General features: G+C 42.1%; 1 protein-coding gene across 2 annotated transcripts in view; it reads right to left on the reverse strand.

Annotated features, from left to right (window-relative positions):
* Positions 1-5,618, reverse strand: part of LOC106635989 (uncharacterized) — a 49,780-nt gene extending 44,162 nt beyond the window's left edge. For both annotated transcript variants that reach the window (XM_089589642.1, XM_014348202.2), the window contains exon 1: positions 5,224-5,618. In XM_089589642.1, coding sequence (XP_089445768.1) covers positions 5,224-5,278 — 55 coding nt within the window. In that variant the 5' untranslated portion in view covers positions 5,279-5,618. The remainder of the gene's footprint in view (positions 1-5,223) is intronic.
* Positions 5,619-13,687: the final 8,069 nt, after the last annotated feature.

A 13,687-nucleotide genomic window follows, 5' to 3' on the forward strand; every position in this document is an offset into this window, starting at 1 on the left:
GCTCGAAAGGAGTGAAAAGAAGCCCGAGAATGTATAAGCTTGATGTAGACGCTGGTGGAAGCCGTTTGGGCACAGATCTACAGTACAAGGGTGACACATTACGGGGCATATAACATGTATACAACACACGTACACCTCTTCATTTTGGATTAGATTGGAAGTAGCTGTACTTACCTCACGTCGTAAGTCACACACGCGCTATTTAGGAAAATTTGGAGCTTTGAAAGCTCATTATACACACACGTATCATATTCAGTCAAAATTGTCACGCGTATCATCTCGAGGGTATATACAGTATACGGTTGGCACGGTCAAGTATTTCGCGGTCACCACATAACAACAGCGAGGATAAACGACACCGAGACGCTCGTGGTTTCCTCAACCCCTTTTTTTTTGCACGCAAAGACGATGACTTGGATTACGGCGTTTACCTGAGATTCGGCATATCGGGTAACGTGTGGCGCTGTGCAGCCTTTTTTTTAATATTTTATGTTTCAACTTCCTCGACTCCGTTGGGAAGACCCGTAGGCGCACAAGTAATCTCCGCGGAGTGCGGTGTCAGTGATTTGCTGGCAAAAGAGTCGATGGCTAATGAATTAAAAGAGACACTTGCCTGGCTTTGTTCGTAAGTATATCGCGTATATGTCAATGCTACGTACTAAAGAGGTTCCTGTTACCCACTGCTGCGAGAATTGAATTTATTAGCGATGGTTACGGTTGGGCCTCGGAAAGGGGGTAAAAAATAGAAAAAAGACCATAGCAATGCTAGTCCCAGGGGGTGAAAACGAGCAGCAACGCGGCCGAATGATACTCGTTCATATGTGTATGTGTGATACACATGTATATTTTTTACTTTTACGTATACTCATAAGAATCTGAGAACACTCGTACGAATGATATACAAGCTTACGTTGGTGACAATGGCGCAATTATGCCGAGTGAATTGGCTCTACACGCTTTTTTATAGTTATATGTATATATATATATTTATAGTATAGGTGTGTCATATACGTATAGACGCTCGATCGAAACGAGTCCAAGCTAATCTAAAATTGGCCGGACGGCTGGCGAAAATTGCATACCAGTATGTTCTCGCTCACGCGTTATTTGATTCACCTTTCAGAGCCAACTGCTACTTACATGGATTCGTGTGATGGGGAAATAAAAAAAACTTTGATCCCTTAACAAGTGCGGCTCGACTATTACATCGTACGTGAGAGGATCAACTCTAGTACCTAATTTTTATCCAATTCTGCTAGAATCCGGTGGCTAACAAAACTTTGTCTTCGTGCTTGAACGTCTTGGTTTGCATTTTAAAGAGATTTCGTGGGGGGGGGGGGAGAAGTTACCAGCACTTTTACCTCCAGGCTCCAAAAAAGAGAAAAAAAAACCCTTTTCTTCTTTTTTTTGGTACAATCATTTGAATTGCAATTGTTTTCAGGGATAGAAAAAGTCGTAACTTTTTCTGCACCGCACGCTCTACTCCAAACTTCAACTAATATTCTCTGAATCGCCAAAACCATGAAAAATTAGCAATACACATATACCCATGTTGGGATTTGAGATGTCAAAAAAAGTCTACAGGGTTGTTTTTTTTTTTTTTTTTTTTTTTTCATTGCATCACACGTTTTTGATCCGAATTCGGTAGGATTTTCCGTGAAATCGTCCAAACGTCTAATAAATAAGCGCAAAGCTTAAGTCGTCAAGGTGTGGAGCCGCGCGAGTGGCAATTCCCATCGAATAAAATACAGCCGAACAACCTCGTATCGGCCAACCTGCAATCATCAGCAACTATACAGAGGCACTGAGCGCGCTCTCGAATGGATGTATTTTATTTTATTTTTTTTTTTTTTAATATAGTGCAACCTCTCACCGGAGCTTATCGAGATCCCCCGAAACGATATACCCATGAATCCAAAGTTTTCGCGAGCAAATAGGCCGAAGTAAAGGCTTTCACACATATAGATACGTGTACGGAGGGGCTGTTAAAAAGATTGTTTTCCACGCTCTGGCTGGCGCCCAAACTTTCCGATCCCCGGGGCCGTTCGGACAATTAAATTAAAAGAGCAGCTAGTCGGACGGAAAAGCTCCTCCATCGACCAACTCTGACGCTACTGCCGTTCGTTCGACAAATTCACCGCGTTATTTTCTGCCCCTACCGCTCGAATATCCCGCAACTCCCCGTTTCCAAGTTTCTCATGCTCTACCGCTATATCGGGAGCTCCTATATAATCCGAGCCGGCGAAAAATAAACGGACGGCAGTGCGTTGGCCAACACCGGGAGAGGGAGAAAATTCGCGCCTAGTCCGCGAAAATAGCACAACGCCGGGATTCGAAAAGTTTCTGCTCCGAACGAGGGGCTGAACTTGCAAAGCCACGGAGACCGGGACTCTGTGACTTCTCGCACGAGGCCAATTCGAGCCTGGGAAACTTTTTTAAGCAGCTCGCGGCAGGGGAGGGGAATAAAAGGTAACCAGTCCAACAATCGAAAGATCGAGCTTTGCTTGTACTCGTACTTTTTCCGCGAATCACCTATCACTCTAATCCTCCGTCCGCGAGGAGAAAATAGCGTAGACGTGACAGCTCCACCGGGACTATAATTATGGGTTCAGTCTTGCTCCATCATCGAAAAATCACGATGCTGCTTCATCGGTGACAGGAGAGCTTTTTTTTTTTTTTTTTTTTTTTCAAGAGTCCACCAAAAGTCCAGCTTCTTTGAGCTCCGATGCGACAATTGACTCGCGGGAGGCCCCCTCTGGCGATGCGAGTGACTCGCAAAAGAGAAACAAACGGAGAAAGGGTTGGGGTGGACGAGACAGGGAAGATGATCATTAGGGGAAGGAAAAAAAAAAAAAAAAAAAAAAAAAAACTGCGTGCCGAAGGGATGAAAAGTGCGTTCCCCGAAAGCTCGGTCCCTTGAGCGCCCCGCTGCAGCTTGACGTGCACAAGTGCTCGGCGTCGGCGGTGCTATCTGGCAATGGTACTTCCTTTGTGTTTCCGAGGCCGCCCCCATTGAGCCGTGACGCTTTGATCCCTGCTTCATGCATATATCTACTCGCACCCTCGCCTTCATTGCCGTGTAGCATCTATACATCGCCGGGCAGACGAAGAAGAAAGGAACGCCGACGACGCACTGCACTTATTGTTGAAGAAATTATTCATCGAGCCGCGGCAAAGTGTATACGTGCAAGTACTTGCTGACTGTGCTTGTATAATGGACTGTTGTTTGCCGCTACTCGGGAAAAGAGGTTCCCTTTGAGGTGCCGCACCCACACACACATATATATATATATTATTTGTATCACAAGCGTCCGGCTGTCCGTACTGGATAATTGTTTATTTATCGCAATCGTTTGTCTCGACTCGATTGTTTCGATACCGCGAATTAGTCCCATTGAAAGCTCAACGAACAGAGGCTTTTTAAAGTATTCTATCATCATTTTTTTTTTCCTTCCTTTCTTTCTTGTCATAGGTGCGTTTGAAAAATGATATGCTAGAGCTGGTCAATAGACGAGACTATTTTTGAGGGTCGTGAACTCGTAATGAGAGCTTAGGTCAAACGGAAAAAATTCATTTCTCCTTAACCGCACAAATGCATACTTGTAAGCTTGAGAACAAACACGTACGCGAGTGATGCCCGTATATCTTCAAATCAAAGGCAACGTCGAGCTAATTCGCTCTATTGGGAGACATGATGATAATATTTACGTACACGCATACGAGAGTATATAGCGTCTACTTGTACGAACCGGTTAGAGACGGTTAGTCAAAAATATCAGAGCTCGAGTTTAGATGGCTATTGTAGATCATCATCAGGGATAATAACAGCCGTGATGTCCGAGGTAATTTTGCAAAGAGCGAGGATGGTAATGTGTAGACACGTCCAGTGGTTTCTAAAGGTTTGTCGTGTAGCCTGTCGTCTCGTGGTGTGGAATTTTTTCGATCCAATAACTGCCAGCGTGACCTCAGCCAAATTACTCTGGATACGACCGCGTGTATGGGATGTATGGGATTGAAATAAATAAATAAATTGCTTAACGAATAAAGTACGCGCAGTTTAGCTGTACACCAGTGAATCAACATAATATATACTCCCCAAAATCACCTTCTTTTTATACCGTAATGTATATTATGTACATCACTGCTTCCCCTGTGGTACCTACATATTCTACCGTATAAACTCGTTACCTCTTACTCGTCCTGCACGGTTGAAACAATTCACGGACAATCGGCTACGTACAGTTACATGTGATGCGGATATTGAATTTTCATCAATACGAGCTCAAATAGATATCGAGAGTCGTTTGTACAAAAGCTTGCGCGATATGATGATGGACTATAGTTACTGTGCAAGCTCGGATGAAATATCATGAGGGAGAGTGAAAAAAAAAAAAAAAAATCGCGCCCACGCTCGATTGTTCCCCCGTGCATTACTAGAATTTATGCAAGTTACAAGTGGACCCACCTAGACGGCTCGAGGAGCAAATCACTACGAGTCTAGCTACTTCTTTTATCATTAGCAGAAACGAGGAAAGTGAAAGAAGGAAAATAATACGAGAAAGAAACACGAGGGTGTATAGCAAAGGGGAACACGTGTGGCGCATAAGTTTGGCCGACATCTGCTCGCGAGAGCTTGCAGTCGGTTGGGTTTTCTTTTTGTACTTCAACTCGGAGCCGAGTGCAGTCACGCAATCGCTTTGGCTCACATCCATTATTTTCTCAAATAAAGTAATTACCAAACGACTGTATTTTTTCTTATCTTTTCTTTTCTTTTTTTTCTTTTTAATTACTTTTTGCAAAAGCCCATTTGGCTATGTACAAAGAAAAACAAATGCAACTGCCAAGACATCCAATTACAAAAAATTTATCATTTACAGACGAGGATGACTTACTGGCTCAACCGTGAATTCAACAACCGGCCAAAATAATCTCCGTACCGTGGCGCTCGTCATATGCAGGTGTATTCTCCGAGATACGTAAACTTACCACTTTACTCTTTGACCGTGTGCAATTGAAAAAACAAAATCAAAGCGGGGAATCGTGCAAAGCATCGAATTACCCATCAGCGAAAAAAAAAAAAAAAAAAAAAAAAGGAGCAATTAATTAGCCATCAACAAAATGCGTATTGCAAGATTGAAAGTATCGACGATTCAGGATTGGCAACCCCAACATTCATTGCGATTATGTATACATATAAAATAGTGATCCGAATACTGTACTGACCTTGAAGACAAACGCCGACGAGCAGACAGCACAAGAGCAGACCCGAGCATCCCATGCTGGCGAGGCTTGGCGGCGCCTACGGAGACTCCAGCAGCGATGTCCGTGGCACCGTGACACCGCGTACACGGGAAAACTCGCAAGCTCAAAGAGCGACCGGCCGCACAGATCCACACCAAAGATAACGCCAACGATGTACACACCACTATTGGTTTATCAAAAAGATAAGACACGTACGACGAGTTAGTTTTATAGTTTTGTTTCACCTACGGGCAAAACGAAGCCGGTTAATTGGGCGCCTGTGGTTTCAAACTCGTAACCATGAGCTTGCAAAGCTCTCGGCGCGCGCATTTGTTGGACTCGTAACGTGGAGAGAGCCGCAAACCGTCGTAGCTCCGCGCGTGCCGCGGAGCCGAGCCAAACTAAGCACCGGCTGAAACTTACTGGCTGCATGGCAGCTTTAACACGGCCTCCCTCCTTTGGCCGCTCCCCCACTATACCCGTGGCGCGCCGTCGAGGCAAAAGCCTGTTGCTGATGATGCTTTCTAGGCAAAAATACTTACGTTTTTTATACACATACACGCACTCGCATATACATATATTATATATATATATATATATATATATTTTACGGTCAGCCGTGCGTTATATTACGCAAGTGCGTATTTGTACGCGCGTGTATAGCATCTGGAGGGTGGACGAGGCGGATATTTTATGATAAAGTTAGGTGTGGGGTACGCGTATACCAACGTGCAGCAAAAAAGTGCTAAGGGGACCGATGACGTACAAGGGTACGGTGGGGCCGTCTTGTGCGCGTGCCCCTGCATTATATCTTCACCTGCGCTGCTTCGCTCCGATGCGCGCGTGCGTGACTCTCTTTCTCTCTCTATGGTTTTGTATTATATTATTCGTTTTCACCGTTTTTTTTTTTTTCCGCTTTTCTACCTATAAACACTCGCTTTCGTTTTCTTTTGTTTATACATTTTAGGAGGAGTAGGGTGGAATATAGATGTTTTTTTTTTTTTTTTTTTTAGTATCCAAATAAGGATCCAAGAAAGAACTGAAATTAAATGTTTTTTCCACTTTGTTCGGGAATGGACGCAATCAGGAGTAGGTCTCTTTATATTCCGAGGGTTTGAGTTACAACTGCACACATACCCCAAGCCAGTTCGAAGAACATCAGATCCATCCTCCATATGACGAAGGGTTATAGCCTTTGCACAATCTGTAAGATCCAATGTAAAAATCTACAGGTCATTTGGTGCCATGATGTTTGATGCAGGCTGGATCGTAAGTAATCAAATTACTTGGCACGCCGATATCGAGTGCCTCGTCTTCCTCCCACGTCTGTCGATTCAAGTGGAATAGGGTTGGGCGCGGAGGAAACAAGAATTACGCCACATAGCTGTATACATGTATGCGAGAGAGCGCGTTAAAGTACGCGCGGCAGCTAACGCAACAAAAAAAAAGCGGCCCGGCTCTCATTTCGCTTCCATCCCAGTGATCTAAATATGATGGCCCCTAACGTTACCGGTATGTAGGTATACGCATACATATATACAGGCGTGACATCATCGCCAGACACGCTCGCCCCGGCTATTTCTAAATTAAACTGTGTCACGAACTGCTTGCCCTGCCCCGATGCTTGTTTCACGCCCACGCGTGTACATATTTATCCACGTTTTTGAGTATAATACGGGCTTTTCTCATGTTTTTCTCTACCCCAGCGTTGCGCGGACAACCCGTCAAATAATCAATCGTACCGCGCCTACCGTATACACTTAGGCGAATTTACCCACTTACGTGCAGTTCGATGCCACTCGTGGAGAATAGAGTGTTGGTTATTACCCGCGAGTGCACGGTTGATTGGACTCGCGTTGCGCGTGTTACAAAAGCTGCCCAACTACATATCATATACCTACACCCTGTTATGGAGAATGAAGCTCCAAGAGACAATGAGGAACGCCAGTAATTCGACTGACCCTCCTCTTGGGGTTGGTACCGGTAGCCGGTGCCACGTTATAAGCGCTTTCCACGCGATTTTATTGTATTTCGTGAGTGACAAGAGACCGTCGTTTTGTCAGGTTTTTGAAAAAAAAAAAAAAAAAAAAAAAAAAAAAATTTCCAGTAACCCCTTTTGTTTATCATATATCTGCCATAAAAGCGCCAATCTACAGTTTGATTGAGAGCTCCAGTACGTGAAATTGAGAGTACGTAAAAAGAGCTTTCAGATAATGACAATTGTTTAGTTGGGTAGGAGAATTATGAGCTGGACAACAGTCAAACGTGATTTTTGTTTACATTTTTCCCAACAATGTGGTCAATATTGATAAAAGCTCGCGATTTTTCACAATAAGCTTCAATCACGCTGGTAACTTTTAATCAGCATGTTATTGTAATATTTGGTTCCACGTGACAGATTTTTTTTTTTTTTTTTTTTTTTTTAATTTCCATTCAAGATCCGCCCACAAAACCTAAATACAAAATACTCCCTTTATGTCTCGGTTCTTTGGAAAGTCTGTCCACAACGCAATATCCACCAACATTTTTCAATAATAACGCTAGAAACTTAAGTAATTTCAATTTTTTTTTTTTTTTTTTCATTTCCGAACCATGAACATACCTGTGCACTTGACAATTTTTCGCTCAATAGGTCTCATGTATAGGTAGCTGTAAGCCACAGTGTTCAATAAACAGTGCCATTATTTCGTTCCATGTTTTTCATTGTCGTCGGTCTTCTCTAATGGTTATATACGAACGTGTTATTGATCTGAGTCATGTGCCAGTGTTGTTTGGAGAGTAAATATAATATAAACGTTATTCTCGCGAAGCCACAACCGGAAATCATTACGCTTCCAAGGAAAGCACCGGTTCAACCGAGGACAAAGGAATGTTTGAATCGGCTTTCGGAAACGCAGAGCTTTTGACAAAAAAAGTGTAAAATAAAGGCCCATCTCGTTACCTCTATTCCAATCTTATCACCTTGAGTCTAGAATCCATGCAAGAGCCTTCATAAATTTCGACCCCCAAATACATAATTTTATAATTTTTTTTTTTTTTTTTTTTTCATGCCTAAGTTAGTACATTATTCGAGCACATATCGTTATATTATCTGTCAAAATAAAACGGCTGAATTCGTGCTGAATAATTGCTGCATAACATGGAAACTTGCACCAAACAGAAACAGTTAAAAAAAAATTACGATTGTCAAAGCTTCGAGCGAGTGAAAATAGTTTCTCTTTTTTTTAAAACCATCCCTTGAAAAATTGTTTTGAAAAATTTCAAATTTAATTGCTCATTTTCACCACCCTAACTGAATGCAGGACCCGTGAAAACTGTGTGCAAACGTGCACAAAGCACGTATAGTCGTTGTCAAAGGCCGAATGTTCTTTACAGCATTTTACACATACTCTCGAAGTGTATAAGCATGTTACTTTGATGTCGAACAACAGTACATCACAACTATGAACAAAAAGCAGGAAAATGTATTTATCCGTGCATGTATATATCATTCGTTACACAGAATCGAGTACTAAAGAGGGAGAGATTGGTAAAGATATAATGGTCCGAGACTAAACAATCACCGAGTCATCACCTAATTATTGTCACCTGCAAAAAAGGTCATTCGCAGCAGTCGATGAACGAAGATTTGAATGCAGATACAGAGAGAGAGAGAGAGAAAACAAGATCACAAGAGTACGATAAGCCACAATTTATTCCTACTGTGATTGTTTCAGTTGTCGGAAGACGTTACACAAAAAAGGGTCGACGCTCTGTGGTTACAAAACTGTAAAAAAAAGTAGTCGCTCTCGCGGCTCTAGTTTTTCAGGACGCGTATTTTCGCATGCCTCGCAATTGAGAAGCCACCCGCGCGTCCACTCGCTCGCATTTCCGGCCGCCGGTATATACATACACGTAAGTCGAGTTTTCTCGCATTTTACGTGAAATCGGAGTTAAGGAGAGAGAGAGACACGGGAGAAAAGGGAATAGAAAAACACAGTCCAGAGAGTATTATTTACACACGCGGACAGAGAGCTAACATTACTGTTGCACTCGGCGGATGGTGTAGTAGAAGCGGTGGACTCATGCATGGCAAACCATGAGGAACGACTGCTCGGTACTTTGCGTTTCGGAATCGTGAACATCTGTGCGCCTTGACGCTCGCGACGAGTAAAAGAAAAGAAAAAGAAAAAAAAAAGAAATTACGAAAGTTCTGCCATTAATACCGCAGCCCTCAAGCAACGGGGCAAGCCTAAGTAATAAGGTGGTCCCTACTAAACGGGGGACCCTGCCAGCTAGCCCTCGTCTTTTATTTTGCTTTCTTGTTTCGCTTCTCGAGAAAAGGCCTTTTTTTTCGCCTTCACCACTACTGACGCCAGGGTTTTTCGAGCTGTCCTCTTGGATGTCCTTTGATTCATTTGCACAAGAAAGGGACTGGTAGCTCCATGGTTTTTAATCGACTAACACGTGATTGAATGTTTTATTATTATTACTTACAATTGATTGGTAATTATTCGTTCTCATTTGTCTTTCAAAAATGACTCTCTGCTCTAATTATCACAGCAATTGTAGAAATATTTGTGGAACACTTCTATGAAATGACACATTATAAATTCAGCAAGTGTACAAGCGTAACTTGTCAGTATCATTTTTAATACGAAAAAAACTATTGAGCATGACATTCTCCGGATTTTTTAATATCAATTAAGTTACATTCGCAGTGTTTTATTGATTTGACAATATTATACGCGTATCGATGTTCATATCGAAAATCAGATATTTTTCATCACACATTGGAAAATTACTGCGTTATTCCATTTAGTAAGATTGGCACTGTTGTTAAAAATCATTGTACACTATTCTTCTTTCAACACAACCAATCGGTTAGTTTTCATTACAATTATTTCATTCAAACGAGTTTTTATCCAACTATCATAAAATTAGGAATGATTGTACATCCAAGAGAATAGGAGTAGCACAACGATTTAATACATATAAATGAATATCAGTTCGACAGCTACTTATGTCTGTTATAGAAGAGTTTTATAAACGATTTACTGAGAAACTGAAAAAATAATAATGTCAAAAAGTCTATGTATTCGCATGAGTCTTGATTTCCGTAGCGACAAATCATGACGTACTGAAAATAAAAGGCGAGATCAAAATGAGCATCCACATTGCCGAAAGCTCCTTTCTCACCCCCTTATCTTTTGCAAGCTGAAAGCTACAGAGACAACGTTACAATCAAGTTTTCGAATCACGCCAGCAGGTTGGTAAAATAATTTTACGTCTCCACCTACCGTCTACCACTGTCGTCGGCTTCTCTGGCACGTTGCTTGTACACTTGCATGCAGAGGCCCTGTAATCCAATCGCGAGGTCGGGGCGCAACTTATTCGGTTACCCCCTGCGGTACGCGCGTGATCTTCACGGCTCTCGTGTACGTTGGGTGCAAACTCACACAGATACATTATACGCTACGTAACAGAAATAGAGATCAGAGGAGCTGGTAGACAGGCGAGACGCGGGTACGAACAATGACGGAAGCCCCCCGTGCGAAAACGTGTTCCCACGAGGAAATGAAATTCTCCGGTAAGCTAAAACGCCCTCGCTGGCTTTGCCCACGCAGGTGCACGTGTGTGTGAGTACACATACATATATGTGCAAGAGCAACGACACATCTACTGCCAATACAGTGTATATAATATGTATGTGGATTGACTGTTTCTCTGCCCCTTCGACATCGTGAGCGGGGGTGTGCCCAATTTCTGCCTCGTTGTCTAAGTCTGGAGCTTGGGCACCAGGTCAGAAATGAGGCAGATACACCTGGCTGTTCCAGATCAGGTTTTTCCTACGGGAGATTTCCCGGTCCACATGACAATCATCATGGGCGAATGTGGAGCAGTTGTTAGGGCCCTTCCGCCATCCCAATCCCTTCCCAATCCCAAGTGCCAAGTATCCTAAGTAGTGCCTCTACAAGAGAGCTGGACGTTAAGCACTGTAATAAAAAATATAAAAATTATACATATATGTATGCGATGTGCAGACAGTGTGACATGTAAATACATCGTATAGTACATCGGTGTACGGGGTGAGAGGTGATAAAACGAAAGAGAGAGGGAGAGAGAGAAAGGGATCGATATCCTGCAGGACTTGACGGGAACGCCCTCGAGTGATGGCCGGTGCAACTATACACGTGCGCCAGACACCCTCGGAGGTTGGAGCTCCCGCAGTATTTACCTGGTGCTTTTTGCTGAGCTGTTGGTTGTATACCGACCGAGAGGCAGATGGGAGAGAGAAATCGGCTCTATATACGCCACTGCTGTTATAGCGTGCCTTTATACCTGCGGCGCAGGTGCGCGATGGGAGCGCGAAACACCAGGTGAGGGCTGTGAAGACCGTACCTGTAACGCTCCAGGTGGCGCAGGGCATACCTTTTTCGGTTAGTTTCTGTACGCAGTATAGCTGATGCACTGTGACATTTTTTTCTTTTTCCTTACCTAAACGCAACATCCCAATGTTATTTTCATATTTTTGCGTATGTCGAGCACCTTAGTTATTAGTTTCCGTCAAGGACTTTTACCAATATTTTTGGTACTCTTTATTGCTCTGTCCATTTATCACGTAGACGTGACATTTTTACCCACATTACTTTTTTATCAATATTTTGTCATTGTTAATACATCTGTTATCATCAAGACTATAAATATGACTGTTTTGTTTATGATTCATTTCAAAACTAAATTTTTATTATTTTTTTCGTGGAAGCACTATCAAAAAAGCGTTATTGGGAGAGATAATAACAAGCCAAACTAATATTTCTCGAAATCCTATACCTTCGATTCGTATTTTATAGTAAAAGTTTTTCTTGTTTTCCTGTTGATTGAGTGATCAATCGTATTTTAGTTTTCAACGTCAATTAATCAATAATTTGATTATACACAGGGCTCTTTTTTTAATTTTCCACGAAGCACTTTAATTTTCGGTTGCAATTCCCTTGCACCGTGAGAACAAAATGTTTACTTTTGTATTGTGTTTGAGATTAATCATTGAAATTCGTATCCAGTTACAATTCGCTTAACAATTAATTTTTTTTTTTTTTTTTTTTTTTTTTGAAACTGTAACTGATCATTGGATATCAAATAATTCATTCAATGCAAAACGTGAACAATAAACGAGTTCCCATAAATTTCTATGTAGTTATTAAAGATCTGATTGCTTATGAATTTTTCAAACACTCGTTTTACCAAATAACTTATAGTCACAGATCAGTATCTCTCCTTATCGAATGCAGGGAGTAGTAACTTTTACCATTATGAAAATCAAACGTGTAATGAATTTTAAAGAAAAAAAAAGAAAAAAAAAATTCTTGATACACTCACGGCAACTCGCATCAACGCACTCAACAGTTCAGGTATAGCTTGAGGGATATGTCGCGCGACGCCAAATTATTAGAGTACTCATGCCCGAAGCAATGATCGAAAAATTGAAATAAATCACCACAGTGCACTTAGACCTCACGTGCCGAGTCAATCCTACATAAGATATTCCGACACACAATTTACTTCAAAGTCCAACAAAGATCGTAGGTGTATTACCACACCTGCGTGCCAGCCACGGGTTTTCATCAGCTGCTGATCAAAAGCACGAGTCATGAACAAAGTATGACTTGCTTTTCGATTTAACAACTCGATTAACGAGTCGAAAATGAGAAAAAGTTAAAGCTTATGCGAGTAAAGCTTGGGTATGCCAAGAGGGAAATATACATAGAAAGAGAAATGTGATGCAAGAGGGGACAGATGGCGTGAATGAGCCAAGGGGAAAAGCCGACAGGGTCTCGCAAGCAGGTCTCTGATGCTCGCATCCTTGACTTTACGACGTGCAATTTTGGCCGTCCAGCAGCAACCCTCTCTCTTCGAAAGACCAGTTTTGCTTCTCTGTGAGAAGTTGCGGAAGCTCTTGGGGAGAAGTAGGACGACCCCGAGGGCCGGCCTGATTAAATGGAACCTTTGGACTGCACGCTGTGTATCCAAATACTCTTATGCAACTTTGCGCCCGGCAAAAAAAGCCCCACTCCGTCATCGGACAGCGTGAGAAGCCGAGAAGACCAAGCTCTTTTGGCCTGGATTTTTGTACTCGCTCGTGTTTGCGCTCTTTTTTTTCTCCCTCGCTTTTTTTTTTTTTTTTTTTTTTTTTTTTTTTTTCCTTCTCTGTGATAACTCGGCGTTAGTAAGACAAAAAAGGTTAGCAGTGTTTGTTTGGCCGGAGGTATGAAGTGTATCCAACTTGTCTTTGGTGACTCGAGCCTTCGACTTCGTAGTTTTGGATAGCTGTACATATTACTACTGTTTTTATCAACATTGCATTTAATATTGTACGGTTTCATTTTTATTATTTTTTTATTTCGGGAAACTTATGAATAAAACGGAATCATTCGATGTTATTTGACGCTGGTACCCCAGCATTGCG

This window comes from Copidosoma floridanum, unplaced genomic scaffold, assembly GCF_036245765.1.
Source record: "Copidosoma floridanum isolate Cflo_tuat_1 unplaced genomic scaffold, Cflo_Japanese_pri ptg000009l, whole genome shotgun sequence".
NCBI classification, from domain to species: Eukaryota; Metazoa; Arthropoda; class Insecta; order Hymenoptera; family Encyrtidae; genus Copidosoma; species Copidosoma floridanum.